This window comes from Nicrophorus vespilloides, unplaced genomic scaffold (genome assembly GCF_001412225.1).
Source record: "Nicrophorus vespilloides isolate i.1.1-1 unplaced genomic scaffold, Nicve_v1.0, whole genome shotgun sequence".
Classification (NCBI taxonomy): Eukaryota; Metazoa; Arthropoda; class Insecta; order Coleoptera; family Silphidae; genus Nicrophorus; species Nicrophorus vespilloides.
The window spans coordinates 1-17,556 of NW_017097373.1; the positions used below are offsets into that span (position 1 = coordinate 1).

At 36.6% G+C, this 17,556-nt stretch overlaps 5 protein-coding genes across 6 annotated transcripts; 4 read left to right on the plus strand and 1 right to left on the minus strand.

The window, feature by feature from the left end:
* Positions 1–3,348: 3,348 nt before the first annotated feature.
* Positions 3,349–6,592, plus strand: LOC108559931 (ribonucleoside-diphosphate reductase large subunit-like). The gene is made up of 4 exons (XM_017917321.1): positions 3,349–3,424; positions 3,800–4,025; positions 4,085–4,351; positions 4,411–6,592. The coding sequence occupies exons 2-4, from the start codon at positions 3,980–3,982 to the stop codon at positions 6,480–6,482; spliced, it is 2,385 nt and encodes a 794-aa protein (XP_017772810.1). The 5' UTR covers positions 3,349–3,424; positions 3,800–3,979; the 3' UTR covers positions 6,483–6,592.
* Positions 6,593–8,530: 1,938 nt separating this feature from the next.
* On the plus strand, positions 8,531–10,271 carry LOC108559921 (chymotrypsin-1-like). 2 transcript variants are annotated; one of them, XM_017917307.1, is made up of 3 exons: positions 8,531–8,744; positions 9,397–9,475; positions 9,540–10,271. In XM_017917307.1, the coding sequence occupies exons 2-3, from the start codon at positions 9,430–9,432 to the stop codon at positions 10,232–10,234; spliced, it is 741 nt and encodes a 246-aa protein (XP_017772796.1). In that variant the 5' UTR covers positions 8,531–8,744; positions 9,397–9,429; the 3' UTR covers positions 10,235–10,271. The 2 variants fall into 2 exon arrangements, with proteins under 2 accessions (XP_017772796.1, XP_017772798.1); XM_017917309.1 differs by having other exon boundaries at positions 8,531–8,675.
* A 1,248-nt stretch (positions 10,272–11,519) lies between these two features.
* On the plus strand, positions 11,520–12,437 carry LOC108559923 (chymotrypsin-1-like). Its single transcript, XM_017917311.1, has 2 exons — positions 11,520–11,621; positions 11,680–12,437. Exons 1-2 carry the CDS (start codon positions 11,576–11,578, stop codon positions 12,378–12,380), a joined length of 747 nt encoding a protein of 248 aa, XP_017772800.1. The 5' UTR covers positions 11,520–11,575; the 3' UTR covers positions 12,381–12,437.
* Positions 12,438–12,978: 541 nt separating this feature from the next.
* LOC108559925 (50S ribosomal protein L27) lies at positions 12,979–13,661 on the minus strand. The gene is made up of 3 exons (XM_017917313.1): positions 13,512–13,661; positions 13,292–13,455; positions 12,979–13,225 (listed from the first exon to the last, which is right to left on the minus strand). Exons 1-3 carry the CDS (start codon positions 13,567–13,569, stop codon positions 13,022–13,024), a joined length of 426 nt encoding a protein of 141 aa, XP_017772802.1. The 5' UTR covers positions 13,570–13,661; the 3' UTR covers positions 12,979–13,021.
* Positions 13,662–13,959: 298 nt separating this feature from the next.
* LOC108559929 (leukocyte receptor cluster member 8 homolog) lies at positions 13,960–17,313 on the plus strand. Its single transcript, XM_017917316.1, has 6 exons — positions 13,960–14,146; positions 14,211–15,328; positions 15,389–15,932; positions 15,985–16,183; positions 16,245–16,452; positions 16,745–17,313. Exons 2-6 carry the CDS (start codon positions 14,223–14,225, stop codon positions 16,905–16,907), a joined length of 2,220 nt encoding a protein of 739 aa, XP_017772805.1. The 5' UTR covers positions 13,960–14,146; positions 14,211–14,222; the 3' UTR covers positions 16,908–17,313.
* Positions 17,314–17,556: the final 243 nt, after the last annotated feature.

The following is a 17,556-nucleotide window of genomic DNA, read 5'->3' on the forward strand; positions in this document are numbered from 1 at the left end:
TCAAGTCGAATATATAATCTTGTGCTCTAAGCTTGTATTGTATTTGAATAAATTAGCAATGTTTTTTTTTTAGAAACAGAAATAATATCTGCTTCTGATAATCATATTGTATTTTCAATGCCGTTGCGTTTCGATTACTTAGGAGCTGAGAAGCGGCAATTATGACACAATATCACGTTATTGTTCTAAATTGCTTCAAGAATTATTAAAATATGTATAAGAAATGTATTGGCGTTTGAAGTTTGTAATTGACTTAAGATATTGAAGGTTATTCTCAGTCAAAATCAGTGGCGTACATAGCAACAAAACTATTATTTATAATTAATGACCCACCGGTGGGTCATGCCGTCGTCAATGTGTTAGTAAGGTTTTTATACAAGTATTTTTTTTCTTTCTTCCGCCTGCTATCTCCCTCTAGGAGCCTCTTCCATTTAGCTGCATTAGCTTCCATTAGACGCATTTGGACGCATTACGCCAATCGCAATCTGTATTATAGTGGCAAGTTTAGAGGATAGGTGGAGTTCGAATCGGGTTCCCAGCGATTCTGAAAAGATGTTGGGGGGACCGGAATGGATGTTAGTGATGATTGGCTGTTATTTTATAAGGAAGTATCCGTGGTCAATACAAAATTGGCTAAAGCCTTAAAAATTTCAGGACAATTTTCCGCCAAATGAGTGTCTATGGAAGTTGGCAACTGTATGTTCACAGAAGAGATGGTTGGAGATGGTGGACTGGTAGATGTCTTGTAGATGCTGCGTTGTTTGGACATCCAAACTGGACGTGGTTGACTGTTCCTGTCTCTCCACAGGAGCAGAGATCTGTGTTGGCCAGTCCAACTCTGTGAAGGTGGATTGGAGCGAGGGTGTGTCCAGCCTGCCAATTGATGACACTTGACACTTCTTGAAGATGCCCGCACCCACGAACCAAGGTTTCACACCGATCACTTTGTTCAACTGAGGGTAATACTTCCCTTTTGTTGCACAATCACTGTCAAACTTCCTTTGCCATTCTGCCAATGCCTATGATCAAAGAAGTCTGTGTGAGGGATCTTGATATCCAAGGGGTCGTCGATGGAGTGGCCTTCATTTGCGGCCTCGTCCGCCTGCTCATTTCATGTGATTCCCTGGTGACTCGGAACCCAGCAAAGTTCCACCCGAATTCCACCGGCTGCTAGTCTATACAGGGAGTAATCCTGCAGTATGAAAACCTTAAACAGGGTCAGCATTGTGATGGGATTGCAGCCCCAGTCTCTTCTTAAGACTTCCACGCCCTCCGTAAGGATGTCGTTGATGGCATGAATGTAAAGGTTAAATAGAAGAGGGCTTAATGGACTGCCCTGTGGTAGACCTATGTACGAACATCTGGATCTTTGGAAAGCTGGATCGACGAACCTCTCCAATCTAGTTTTCAGCATTACCTCCAGGCATTTTTTCACCGAGGATATCAGCGCAATCGGTCTGTAGCTGGCTGCCAGATCGGGGGCGGCTCCTTTCTTCAAAATAGGCACTATTTTAATTATAAACCATGCTGAAGGGAAAGAGCAGTTGTTGAAAGCTTCATTATACAGCATCAGGACTCTGCTTTCCCACTTCCGGAAGATTCCTCAGTATTGCCGCTGTTACCAGGTCTGTTCCCGGTGCTGAATCCTTGGCACGACTCAAAGCAGCAGTCAGCTCTCCGAAATCAAATGGGCTGGTCATCTCAGCATCAACGCTTGGAGAGGCGGACAGGAGAAAGTGTTCTGGAACTCGAGCAGAGTCGGGAGCTAATTTCCTGAGGAATTCCTCATGCCAATCCTTGTTCGCATCTCTGTTTAGAGGCGTTGTCTTCCTGTTGTGGTGATTGAACGCCCTCACTTTCTTCCAAACGTAAGAAATCGGAGAATCCCTGCTTAGTGTCTCACAAAAGGCTCTGAAGTGAGCTTCAACAATTTCTTTGTTTCAGCTCCCGGTGTTGTGAAACACTTTCAGTAGCCTTCTCCGTTTGGCAACAGCCATTGAACATTCGTCGTCCCACCAAGGGCAAGATGGAAGTTGCCTGGTTGCTGGATTGGATTTTGAATTGGCTTTGGCCGCCTCGACGACGACGGATGTCAGCGTGCCCAGATCCACATCTGGGTTGTTGTTGAACTCCTGCTCCAATTCAGCACTGTACTTCTCCCAGCGAATCCTTTTGGAGTTGATCCTAGTGGACGGTGAAGGCTGTGAGGAACGAATGACTTGTTGACTTTGCTGACGAGGAGGACTGAACTCGCATAGTATGGGCTAGTGGTCGCTACCGAAGGTGTCTTGCCAGGTGCTGGAGGTCAGATTAAGAGATGGAGGAAGCGATCGAGGACTTCACCAGGATCGAGACTCCGCCCTTACCATCTTCGCGTCTGTTGGGAACAGAGCATCTAACACCTAGACGTAGCCAGGTTTCATTTAATAAAACGACATCAATGTCGTTTGTGTCACATATTCTGTTTAAGTCTGATTGGTTGGAATGGATNTGTGCGAGTCAAGGCCTTTATGAGAGATTCAATTTCTGGTACTGAGTTCTTGTGAAACCGAGAGCGATCTTTTTTAATTCTATGAAGCAGGACTTCTAATAGAGCAATCGCTTCCTCATCGGAGTCAACAGCTTCATCTGCTGAGTCTGCTCGGATGTGCCTGGACGGGTGTTCATATACAGGAGGAGATGTTTTCTTTCAGAATAATTGTTTTGTCTCGACCTCGGAGATTTCATTGTGTGTAAATTGTTTGATTGATCTGTATTTTGTTGACTTGAGCGGTTATTTCTATGTGCCGGTACCGATTTGGTGTAATTTCTTTTACTTTGAGGGGGTGGGGCGGAAGTAACTTATGCATACGATCTTTTGGTAAAAACTGAAGGATTGTTAGTGCGTGGAACCTCTTGCTCCGCGTTTGTAGCTGAAAAATCTCTGATATTGATGTTTTGTCTTCTCGGGCTTACAGCCTCTCTCACTTCAAAAAAAGACCATTTATTCCGACCCATTAATTCTTTTATTGTCTTCTGCTTTCTATATTCTGGACACTCCCTGTCTTTGAGTCTCACGTTCTGCTCATTCGTCAGGTGGTCTCCACCGCAGTACTCGCAGGTTGGAAAGATCATATTGTGATCTCATGAAGTTCAATATAGACCTATAGATGTGGGGCTCTCTATTAATAGCAGGGTACAGATAGACGTTGGAAATTCCAATTTTTATATTGTAATCTCTCTCAAGAATAGAGTAGGGAAAATCAAAGAATATGTGGTTCATTGTTCATGGCCTACCACGAATTATTGCAAATCTGCGTTATTAAGAGAATGACTACAACGGGTGCTTATATGCCAGTTATATCAAATAAATCATATACGAAGGATACCAAAAATAATAAGCATGACAGAAAAGCATGGAAAGCCTATGAAAACTGATGTAAAGGTAAATGCATGACTATGCTTGATGCGTGTATCACAAAATCCGTTATGAGATCAAATATCAGATCAAATAAAAAATGCAATGCAAGTGGAATGTACCGATACGGCTAAAATAATAAAAAAGAAACCATGTAAAATTCGCTGTCATTTCTAATGTTAAATAAATAATCTCTACTGTATTTGCACATGCGTGAGGGTTTCCCGCCAATTCTATAGAGACAATTATGAGGAGTACTAAAACAGTAGTTATTTACTTCAGTTTCATGTTTGAAATATCATATTATTGTTTTAACAAGTATTTTATAAGTTAATATTAACCTTTGTTTAAGCAGGCAAATTGTTTTTATATTAATAAAATTTCTTATTTCATTAAATATAGTAATTTCAACATTTTGAGGACAGCTGGTTATTCTAGACAACAATAAATTTGGCGCGATTTTGTGGAGTTGGTTGGTTCGTCGCCATTCGTCAGGTTCCTCTTTTACATTGAGGTTTGTTCATACAGTTTTATTACTTAACGTGTAATTCATTTTACATAAATAAAATAGTACGAGCTATCATGGCCAATTCTCCGGCTGCGAAAAAGCACTTCGTTATTAAAAGAGGTAAATATATTTAAAAACATTACTTAATTTCTTTATTAATTATTTTTAAATATATTAAGATGGACGCCAAGAAGAAGTTTATTTGGATAAAATTACGTCCAGGCTGGTGAAGCTGTGCTATGGATTAAATACAGAATTTGTTGATCCTCTGACAATTACACTGAATGTTGTTAAAGGCTTATATGCTGGTGTGACAACAATCGAACTAGACACACTTGCTGCAGAGACTGCAGCTTGGTTGTCCCCAATACATCCAGATTATGGTATTTTGGCTGCTCGCATTGCAGTATCTAATTTACATAAGGAAACAAAAAAACAATTCAGTGGTATGTAGAATTATTAATTAACTCTTTATTTGAAATGTGCTAACTGTTGATATTTGCAGATGTCACAAGTGATTTGTTCCATGCTTTTGATATAGAAACAGACAGACAAACTAAATTAGTATCACAATTGCATTATGATATTGTAATGAAGAATGCAGATACTTTAAATTCATGTATAATATATGATCGGGATTTTTCATACAATTACTTTGGTTTCAAGACTTTGGAGAAGTCATATTTGTTGAAGATTAATAACAAGATTGTTGAGAGACCTCAGCACATGCTGATGAGAGTAGCTGTGGGTATACATGGAGAGGACATTAAGTCTGCAATTGAGACATACCATTATATGTCTGAAAAGTATTTTACCCATGCTAGTCCAACATTATTTTCTGCAGGCACTCCTAAGCCACAGTTGAGCTCATGTTTTTTATTGATGATGCCAGAAGATTCACTTGCTGGTATTTATAAATGCATTTCTGATTGTGCAATGATTTCAAAGTCTGCTGGTGGCATTGGAATTAATATTCATAATATTAGAGCAGCAGGAACACCAATTATTGGTACAGGCGGTAAATCTGATGGAATTGTGCCTATGTTGAAAGTGTTCAACCATACAGCGAGGTACGTAAACCAAGGTGGTAGACGACCTGGTGCTGTTGCAGTGTATTTAGAGCCTTGGCATGCTGACATTATGGAATTCTTGAATCTAAAAAAGAATACTGGAAATGAAGAGGAAAGAGCCAGAGATTTGTTTTATGCTTTGTGGATACCAGACTTATTTATGAAACGTGTAGACACTGATAGTGTCTGGTCACTGATGTGCCCTCATAAGTGTCCAGGATTATCGGAATGCTGGGGCGAAGAGTTCGAAAAGCTCTATGAAAAATACGAAGCTGAAGGTAAATATAACAAACAGATACCGGCTAGAGAAGTTTGGCGCGCAATTGTTATCTCGCAAATTGAGGTTGGTGTTCCTTATATGCTGTACAAGGATGCCTGCAACTCAAAGAGTAACCAAAAGAATTTGGGGACAATCAAGAGCTCGAATCTGTGCACAGAAATTATGGAATATACTGCGCCCGATGAAACTGCCGTCTGCAATTTGGCGTCCATTGCCGTTAATATGTTTGTAAAGCCAGATAAATCTTTCGACTTCATCAAATTAAAGGAACTTACCAAACTAGTTACTAGAAATCTGAACAAGATCATCGACATCAACTATTATCCTGTACCTGAAGCTAGAAACTCAAATATGAGACATCGTCCAATTGGTATTGGTATACAGGGATTGGCCGATGCTTTTATCTTGATGAGGATTCCGTTCGAAAGCGAAGAAGCACAAAAGGTTAATGTACAGATATTCGAGACTCTTTATTATGGAGCTTTAGAGTCCAGCTGTGAAATTGCTGAAAGAGATGGACCATACTCGACATACGAAGGATCTCCGGCCAGTAAGGGAATTCTACAATATGATATGTGGAATGTAACACCAACAGATTTATGGGATTGGGCTGCCTTAAAAGAAAAAATCGCCAAGCACGGAATCAGGAATTCTCTCCTTCTAGCTCCTATGCCAACGGCTAGTACTGCCCAAATTTTAGGAAATAATGAGTCCATCGAACCGTACACAAGTAATATTTACACTCGCAGAGTGCAAGCTGGAGAATTCCCAGTTATCAATCATCATTTATTAAAAGATCTGGTAGAACTAGGCCTGTGGGACGAGGTCATGAAGAACCAACTTATCGCCAACTATGGTTCCATCCAGAACATCCCCAGTATTCCAGATGATATCAAGAAACTATATAAAACTGTGTGGGAGATCTCGCAGAAGACTGTGATCAACATGTCCGCAGATCGTGGCGCATTTATTGATCAGAGTCAGAGCCTGAACATACACATAGCTAACCCATCGTACGTTGTTATGAACTCGGTGCATTTCCATGGGTGGAGGAAAGGATTAAAGACTGGTCTTTACTACTTACGCACGAAACCTGCCGCCATGCCCAATCAAATAACGGTTGATAAATCAAAATTATTTAAAGTGAAGGAAAGGGTTGAAGATAACGAAGCTGCTTTACTTTGTTCACTGCAAAATCCGGGCGCATGTGATATGTGCAGTGGTTGAACACACATACTTTTATATTTATCAATATTTTTAATTTTGTAATAGTTTTTTTTATGTTATTTTTTAGAATAAGATTTTTATAGTTGTTTGACATAACTACCATAATAAAACCAAATACAATACAACAATAACAAGTAATTTTGCTACTTATAATATTTCCTACTAATGTCAAATATTGCACCTGTTTTTTGAAAAACAAAAAAATGCATATTTTGTAAAGAATTAATTAAAATTTTGGGTACAAAAATTCCGATGCCAGTCGTAAAATCACATTTTTTTTAATGATCAGAACCGATTTTCCACGGCTACGATTTTTATTTTTTTTGCCTTTTACACTAAAAAAATATTGTTTGCTAATAAATAGTAGAACTTTCATACAAAATTTTCAATAAAAAACATGTCGGTAATTTACCTGTCAAACGGATTTTTTCTAAAAAAATTTACCGGTAAATAAAAATCACCTTAAATTTTATTTCGCAAAATACATGAACTATACCTTGTATACTCAAGAACAGTTTGCGTTTTCCGAAATAAAAATAATAAAATCTATTTTTTTTTTTTGCTTTCGCCTGCTACCTCCCTCTAGGAGGAGCCTCTTCCATTTAACTGCGTCCTTTCGACGCATTACGCCAATCGCAATATGTATTGTAGTGGAAAGTTTAGAGGATAGAATAAAATCTAAATAGGGCAATTGGTTCAGTGACGGACATCTTAATTCATGCTTGCGTTTGGTACACAGTAATTACGTGCCATCCTTTTTTTCAAATTTAAATCCTTTGTCAATTCAAGCAGTATTTTATCGTGGGTATTGATAATTTTATATTATTTTATTATCACAATTTTCTGCTATCAAGTTCATTATTTGGAAAATATTTGTCTAATTTTTGAAGATGACGTTAAATTAAATAGTTTGTATGTTCTTTATTAAATTTACAATTGTGGAAAACATTTTAGAATGGAGAAGATGTTCTCTATCTAATTAAAGTTTGCGTACAGTTCAATTGATAAAAACTATGATAGATCATCGTAACAGACTTTAAAATATTTAGATAATTTTAAAATAATCACAATTATATCTAATTTAGTTCAAAATTAAATTTGTTTAGTTGAAAATTATATTTAACGAATGTTTTTCATATCAAAGTTTATACACACATTTTTATATATATATATATATACTACAAAATATAAAATATATACAGTTAAACAGTAAATGTAAAGTTAATTTCAGGGAAACGAGATAGGACAAATATTTGCATTCAAATGAGTTGTGTAAAAATAGCTTTTAATTGCTTGTAAGACAAAGAGAGGAAAACGAAAAAGGTAAGGTCCTAATGGCATCGGCGAATTGCAAAACTGGTTCCCATGTGCATTCTTATTTACACAAGTATTCAATCTCCAAAATGTCTTTGTGCAGAACGTTAGGTTTCCTTGTGCTGCTCTTTGCGGTGTGCAAATCGCAAATCCACTTCAATGGTAAAACATAATCATAGTTGTATTTTCTCATGCTTATAAAGAAATTAATATCAACAGAAGAGAAAACTCCGTGCGATAGCACGTACAACAATCTACAATGCATCAACATAAATGAATGTCCAGAAGCTCTCATAGGAATACCGAAAGGAATATTTCCGAAACCCTGCGGATTCATCGAGAAAATACCCTTGGTATGCTGCAATTTTTAAGTAAACTGGATAGAAGACGTAAGTATATTTAAACCATAATTAGAAATATATTTTTAATGATCAAACAACATTACTACTCGATTTTTAGATGACGATTGCAGTATCCAATATTCGTAGGATTCGTTTTCAATAGTAATTGATTATAGAAATCTAAAGAAACAATATTTGTTAAATTGTATAATAAATATTTTAATTGAAATTTTATTAACATGTATTTATTTTGTAAAAAATATATAATTGTATGAAAAAATCCAAAGCCGCAACAAGACAATCTTGCGCATGTGGCCAAATATCTAATTTTTCCGGTTCAATAAATCAAAACAATACTATATATACTCTGCAGTAAACTTAGCTCTGGTGCCATGTCACTTAGTACGTAGTTGACGTCGTGAGCAGGGGGAGGGGTAGCTTGGGGGTTTGTGCGTGGTTTTGATTATATTGGTGCTGGTTATGGCTGGTGATTTCCAATATTAAACAAACTCCGATATCTGGAAAGCGCTTGACTCAGGTGGAATGTTGAATTATTATAAAAGAAGTAAATACTAAACAGTCGCAATCTCGATTAATCCGAACCATGGTAAATCGGCGTTTTACTTTACTTCCATTGCAAATATATTAAATGTGGAAATATTAAATGTTGTACTGATACATCAAATAATGTGAAAGAGTCGGTCGAGGTCTAAATTTGCATTTAATAAATATTAAATGGATATATGTATAACCAACCTTTTTGGCAATAAGTGGAATATGTTTTGGTCATAAGACAAAAAAAAGAAAATAAAATAAGAGTGGACCGGAACGATTTCCCATCGGAAGACTTCCAACAAACTCATATTTAACTATAAATTATTGTGATAACAAAACAACCCAAATAAAAATTAATTCTGACAACACCAAATAAAAAGATATTCACAGTAATTCACAAATAACACGAACTTTTAGTTTCTAAAGGGGAGGTCGAGGGTGTTGTGTCTCTTTAGTCTATGGGGGGTGAATATATATAGATACATAATTACATATATGTATATGCATGTGTTTATAATCTATTTTAATTTCAATAGTTAAGATAAATCCATTTTTTCTTTCTTTCGCCATTCATTTTACATGCTTACAAAATATTGTTTTCTTGTAACCCTTGAAAAATAGTATTATTAGATTTCCAAACTATGTTCTCAATAGTATCTAATCTATAATATTTTTCATTTTCATTAAATTCTCGGTATATAAAGCTGTAGCTTGTTGTGAATGTATCAACAAATACCATGATCAAGTTCGTGTTTTTGGTTGCTACTCTGGGGTGTGCCTTTGGTAAGAAGACTTATTTTAATTTCTTATTTTATTGCTAATTAATGAGATATAACATAATAAACAGCCGCCTCCGCCGATTTGGATTGGAGAATCGTCGGTGGTGAGAAAGCCGAAGATGGTGCTTTCCCATACCAGATCTCCTTGAGAAGCTATGGAAGCCACTCTTGCGGTGGATCCATCATCAACGAAAACTGGATTTTGACTGCTGCTCACTGCGTACAAGGTGCCTCCGCTTCCTCCATGTCTGTCGTCGTTGGATCTAATAAATTGAGCGCCGGTGGTGAATCTTACAAAGTTTCAAAGGCCATCTACCACGAGAACTACGATCAATTCCAGATCAAGAATGACATCGCCGTTTTGAAACTGGCCAGTCCAATCAAATTCAACGAGAAGGTTCAACCCATCAACTTGGCTGATAATAGCATCGGTGGTGGCGAAGATTGCGTGTTGAGCGGCTGGGGCAGAACTTCGTACCCAGGAAGCGCCCCCAACGACTTGCAATTCATTCACTTGAAGACTGTTTCCGTTGACGACTGCAAAGATCGTCAACGTCCAAACCCGGTGTACGACTCTCAGGTGTGCACATTCACCAAGAGGGGTGAGGGCGCCTGTCACGGTGACTCCGGTGGTCCATTGGTCTCTGGTGGCAAGCAAATTGGTATCGTCTCTTGGGGACGTCCATGCGCTGTCGGCTACCCAGATGTCTTTACCAGGGTTTACTCTTTCTTGGATTGGATCAACAAAAACATTTCTAACTAAATGAAATTACGTCAATAAATCTTTTTTTTTACTGCAATATTTTTGTTTTACTCAAATAGTACTTTTTCTAAACTGATTTATAACATCTGATAAAGATTTGTCGTAAATTATATTAGTTAATCAAGCCAAACTATCTAAAAATAGTTTCTACAATATAAAATAAATTAATATTTGTACATATTTTTATATAATAAATATCAACTAAAAACATTTGAAAAGTATCAGTGAATAATTTTATTTTTTAAATATAATTAAAAATTAAACATTTTCTATAACATTTAACTATATCAATAATAATAAAATAAAAATAGGACAGAAAAAATTGGTATCGTCTCTTGGAGACGTCCGTGAGCTATCGGCTACCCAGCGCTGGTTTTCTACCAGCGCCAACCACCAGCAGAGGCAAAGCATGCTCAACTTGGTGGTCCACTTGACTCAAATGCCAGTCACTTAGTCGGATAATTCCAATTCATTTGTCGATTTAGTTATTGCTAGTTGACATATCTATTGAATATGATAATATAATAGATTGTCTATACTCATCTGATCTGCAGAAAAAAAAACGTAGAGATCACATCGAAAAGACTCTGTTCATTTACACGTTTAATAACTAAATGTTCCACTTGATTACATTCCCATTCTTTTTATTAATTATACTATTGTTCTATATCAAAAATCTATCTTCTGATTTTTCAAATACAGTAAGTTTATGCAATTGGAATTCTATATTTATTTTCAGTTACTTTTCAGAACATTTAAAGTTTTATATCTGAATTATATCCATTCTAAAAATCAGTTAAATCTCAGTATAATACATTTTAAGAATGATACGAAAGGTCGTTGGTTGGATTCCCAAAAACCAACAAATTTGTGGTGGCTGTTAAACCCGAAAGGGGTAGAAATAGAAATTTATATCAATAAATAAATTGATATAAATCTCTTTATTTAAAAAAAATCTACATATTGCTTAGTAATATGTTGCAGAAAAAAAAAACTAGAAAGCATTGTATATAAAAAAATTTCATACATGCATTAGTAATAATAGGAATATATACAAATATTTATGAAAATTGTCAGCGCGTTAATAATCTTATTTGATTTTACAAAAATATTCTCACTTTCAAGTAGTCTGTTCGATTTACAGATCGATCAAGATTGATTTGTATATATCTTTATAATGTTATTATTATTGTGAGAATGCTGTTTTATTTATAGACTAAATTTAATAAACACGGAATACAGTCTGATACAGATATTTTTATCTAATCGAACCAAATTTATTTTGAGCATTTTTTGCGTATATAAGGAAGTTAGTCGTGCGGTATTTGTACAGAAACCAAAATGTTCAAACTTTTAGTTTTGGTAGCAACAGCATCTTGTACTTTCGGTAAGAATTTTCTACTAACTTATAAATAATTACTAAATATTCAGTTGTACATGACTAGCCGCTCCATCCTCCGACTTGAGTTGGAGAATTGTTGGTGGAAACAAAGCTCCGGATGGTAGTTTCCCATATCAAATTTCATTGCGTGGTCTATTCGATAGCCACAGCTGCGGCGGTTCCATTATCAACGAAAATTGGATCCTCACAGCCGCTCACTGCGTCGAAGGTTCTTTGGCTGCCACTCTCACCGTTGTCGTGGGCAGCAACAAACTGAATTCTGGTGGTGTTAAATATAAGATTTCCAAGGCAATCTACCACGAAAACTATGACGGCTATTTGATCAAGAATGATGTTGCTGTTCTTAAATTAGCCAAACCTCTCGAATTCAATAGCGATGTCCAACCAATCCCATTGGCTGACAGCGACATCGGTGGAGATGCCGACTGCGTCCTGAGTGGCTGGGGAACCACCTCTTACCCAGGAAACGTACCGAACGATTTGCAATACATAAATCTAAAAACATTAACCGTCGAAGACTGCCAACAACGCCAGGCACCCAACGAAGTTTTCGATTCTCAAGTATGCACTTTGACTCAAAAGGGCGAAGGAGCCTGCCACGGTGACTCCGGTGGTCCATTGGTCTCTGGAGGCAAACAAATAGGTATTGTGTCTTGGGGACGACCATGCGGCATTGGCTATCCAGATGTCTTCACAAGAGTGTCTTCCTTCCGCGAATGGATCAACAAGAATATTAACGAATAATTATTCATTGCAACAACCATATGATATGAAAATAAATTTCGTAATAGCAAATGAAAATACTTCTTAATTCTCCTTCTTTGTTCTATTATTCATCGCCAACATGTATATCCTCTGAGATTTAAATGACAAATGAATGAATTTATCTGGCATCAAAAAAAAATTACAAACCAATCAACTAAGCTTATAAAGACTTATTATTTGACTCAATTTGAATAATAATGACATAAATAAATATTTTCTCGTAAAATAATTACCAGATTAATCATTTAAAAATGTTATTTTTATGTTTCGTTTTTCATAATACTTATTGTATAAAAAACTCCTGATAATTATGCACCAACACAATTATTATACTATTTTAGACTATTATTTCAAAAAGAACAGCGCGAGGCGGGTGCAGCGCGTTCCCCGAAACCCACCCCACACTTTATAATTTTCATGGCGTATTAAAGATTTCGTTAAAAAGGGTAGAAAAAATTATAATACTTTGAAATCCTTTATAAAAATTATTTACAACAATTTATTTAGGAAGTGTATTTTCTGTATTATCTACAACATTAAGTAGAAAAGAATTTTCAAATAATTTAAAGAAGTCTTGTAACTAATAGAATAATTATTTTATTACTACTTAGATATATTATTTAAATTTGCTCTATTAACTTGAAATCTTGGTGTTGCTTCTCTGGTAACACATTGAAATATTTTTTGTAGAATTCAGTTCCCATTCGATGTCCATGACATCTATCCACCCAAGTATGAGACCACTTTGGATTAGCCTTCTCACAAGTAACAACTACTTTACCAGGCACCATGGCAAACAACGTTCCATTTCTTCCCATTCCCACCTAAAATATATGGAACATTCATATATAAAATACATTTTTATTTATATCTGTGAATAGTTCATTTACATTGAGTCCTGGATGAAAACGAAGTGTCCTTTGCAATACTAGAATAGTACCTTCAGTTACTTTATGTCCATCTTGCCTCTTCCAACCCCTATGCTTAGCTCTAGTTTTAGTACTTGTGTTTTTGGTACTTCCACCAGTCTTTTTGCTAGCATTACGATAAACACCTATAAAATTGATAATATAATTATTTGAATACGCTTTGGTTGAACACACCACCTACTTTCAAATATTTTTTGAGGATTTAATATTTGTTTGATACTGGATAAAATAAAATTCATGATTAAAATGTTATTATTTAATATTTTTTGGTTATAAATGAGGTTATGCAGGACAAGGGGGGTTCACGGGATACGGCAAAATTGTAATCTTTTTTTTTACGCACCTAGCGAGCAATTAATTAACCAACAACTGAAGGTCCCCTGTGCAGGACTGCGCACAGCCTTTCAAATATTACCGAAAGATGGCGCTGGACAAGCAGATTAAAAATAGTTATACAAATAAATATTATTAAGATTAGATTTTGTATTAAATAATGTTTTACAATGTGTAAACCACTTTATCATATCAATGAGGTAGTAAATATTTATTAAATGAAGATATGCATATGCTTGTCGTCATTCGTCAATGGTTCGTTGTAGTTCGTTGATTATCGTAAAAACTGTTTGACATATGGTGGTTAGTCACTGAAGTTGCTGAAGTGGTATATGTTGCTCATGTTCTTTATTTATAAAGTAATAGAATGGTTTGCGCATAGTTCTGTTAGTGCAGTGTATTTCACGTATGAAACTTTACATTATTAAGGCAAATTTAATTATAAAATAAAAGATATAATCGCACTGGTTTGAGTTTTTCTAGGTAAGTGAATGCTGGACGATTTAGTAACGATTTGGTAGCCATTTTGTGTTTTATAAATATTCAGGTATTGAGAGAAATGGATGAGAAATCCGCTGACGCGATTTCATCTGCAGCAAACACGATGCCTACAACAAATTCAGGTCCTCCACAAGCGGTCACAGCGGCTGCCCAACAGCAATGGTTATACAACTATCAGTCTATGTATTATCCAGGCATGTACCCCTATGGACAATACCAGTATCCATATCATTCCATGATGGGGTATTCACAGTTCCAACAGCCTTTTAAAATCAATGGACAGAATGATAGTGCCATGAAAAAGCTAGAAGATGCTGCAGAAAACAAACCCAATCCACCACTTCCTCCAGGTCCACCACCTCCAACACCAGCACCGCCACCTTTATTACAGACGCCAGGATTTTTCGCTCAACAGCAAAAGTTTGGAAACATTAGATTTAGCTTGAATGCAAGACCTTCTGCACCATCAATACCTCAGAATAATTCTCTGACCAGCGGCGCAGCTAAAAAGAAGCGGAAACGCAACAAGAATAATCAACAGCAGATTAAGATGCAAAACACTTTCAATAACTCAACAATGTTTTTCAATAGCCCGCCACTGCCGCCTCCGGAGCAAAAGCCGGCACCTCCACCTGAAATAATGCCCCCATTACCTCCGTTACCGCCACCCCCAGACACATCGAAACCACCTCCTCCATCTGTCGTCAATAATAATGCTGTTAATACCCCCAAGCCACCTATAAAGATACCGAATCCATACAACAATCCCACAGACGAATGGCCCAACGAATTGAAGGAATATATAGAGAGATGCTATGCCAAGTGCAAAACCAAACTTGACAGAGATCAGGTTGATATTGTACTTAAAGGTAAAATTACCTCGGCCACGGCAGCTGGCGAGCTGAACATAAGGGATTGGAAAAATGAACCCTTGCCTAGTATACAGAGCGAACGGAACAATTTAGTGCCCAAGATGGTACCGGGTCAATTGGCCCAATTTCAGAATCCCCCTAAGAAAGGACTTTCGGCGGCAATGGGAGCAAGATTGGGTGCTCGCGCGTCAACCCTCCGAGGTGGCAGTCGTTCTTCTTCTAGGTCTAGATCTAGGTCCCCTTACCATAGAAAATCACCGAGCAAGAGCCCGCGTCGAAGGAGATCTGACAGGTGTGATATAGAAGAAATTCTAATATGACAATCATATTACAATGCATTTTTTTATTTCAGTTCAACTAGTAACAGCAGTGAAAGTTACATTCCAATAACCAAGAGTGCAAAGAAGAACAAGCCAAAATTGTCTGAAAGATTAGGCAAGAATAAATTTGCAGGAAACAACAGCAAGCAACAGACAAAGAAACAAAAACAAAAAGACAAGAAGTCTAATTTCTACTCTGAATTCGGCGCTGTTGAGGAAAATACTCAGCTGTTGCAGCAGCGCGCAGCTCGATTCAATAATACCTCAAAATCTGCATCGAATGTTGCCGATACAGTGATTTCTAGTCCATTGAGGAAACATAGGGCTTCTTTTAAGTACGATGGTGCTCACGAGGACGCAAACGGCGACTTTGACTGGACTGAATTTCACATTGTCGGTACATGTAGGGATTTGGAAAAATCCTTCTTGCGCTTAACCAAAGCTCCAGAGGCGTGTGAAGTTCGTCCAGTTGAAGTCCTTGAGTGCTCGTTGCAGAATGTTAAAACGAAATGGATCCAGAAACGCGATTACTTTTACACTTGTGACCAACTCAAGTCCATACGACAAGATCTAACGGTAATAAATATTTTTAATACCTGTTTTAATTATATAATCAATGTGCATTTAGGTTCAAGGAGTTCGCAATGAATTTACAGTTGAAGTGTATGAAACACACGCTAGGATAGCTTTAGAGAAGGGCGATCACGAGGAGTTCAACCAATGTCAAACCCAACTGAAGATGTTATATTCAGAAGTTGGCGGAAGAAATTGCAACGAATTCATGGGCTATCGCATCCTCTATTACATATTTACAAAAAATACCCTTGGTATTTATTTTTGATATTTCTCAACGAACATTATTTTATCGAACTTATTTTTTGTTTAAAGATATTATGACTGTGATGAAGTCTCTGACGTCCTCCGAGAAAACGGATGAATGCATTTCATTCGCGATGAAGCTGCGCTCCGCTTGGGGTGGCGGAAACTTTCACAGATTCTTTAAACTATACGTTGTGGCTCCGAAAATGTCCGGTTTTCTCGTTGATTGGTTTATCGAACGCGAGAGGAAAGAATATTTGAAGTGCATTATAAAATGGTGAGTATATATAAATTGGGGCCCGAGGAGGCGCGGAATACTTTCCTTTTCAGCTTAACACCTAAGTGGGTATCAAAAACTCTTTAATTAGTGTCTATTTGTTTTCTTTGTTTTTATTTTTCCTTTGTTGGTATACGCTTTAATTTTAGAGAAAACTTGTTCGTAGTGGAAGCTATTGAATCTAGTACAATCAACTAAAAGTCAATTATTTTTATTTATTATTACTATAATAATTGTAACAAGTTTTCTGCTAGATTTGAGTCGTTTATTAAAATCTTCTTTTACTGTTTAGCTATCGGCAAAACATTTCGCTGAAATTTGTTTCGGATGAGTTGGCTTACAATTCCCAGGATGAGTGTTTATCGTTCCTTGAACCTTTCGGAATTCAATTCGCGGACAGTGCCAGGACGAATATTGACTGCAAGGCCAGCATGGTTGCATTGGCAAATTTATGAGTGATACTTGTTCAAATCCAGGCACTCCTTTTGATAATTTGCTGAAGCATTTTAATTTCATACAACACATGTCTTGTTGACTATGAACGTATTTATTGGAGCTCGGGAGGACGATAACTAAATCAAACCGTTTCGAGGGCCACTATTTATATGTATATATATTACATACATACAGGCAGTTATGTACATAGATAAGAGTTCTGATTGAGATATTCCCATGGAAACAACGAATGAGCTTGAACTATGTGCTTAACCAACCACATTTCACATTATTTCCTATCTCTTTGTTTCTGTCGTCTCCCTGTCTGAATCAAAAACTATGAAGTAATCGTAGTGCGGAGGAGGTTGTTGAGTCATCTATTCACAAAATCGTCTACTGCTACTAATAAGTGTCTTCATCACTAGGGACTATATAGTGATCAGTGCCCGGGAAAATTGTTGATGATTGTTGTTGGTTTTTAAACATATATTTTTTATTTCGCAAATGAAATCGTTTCATTTTCACATTGTAAATATCGAATTATTATTATTTTTTCAAAGAAATAAATATTAAAAATACTTTAATACAATGTTTTACTTATTTGTACCTTGCATAATCTTGTTAAATTACATATCTGGTATACAAACAATATTTGTACGAGACACGTTC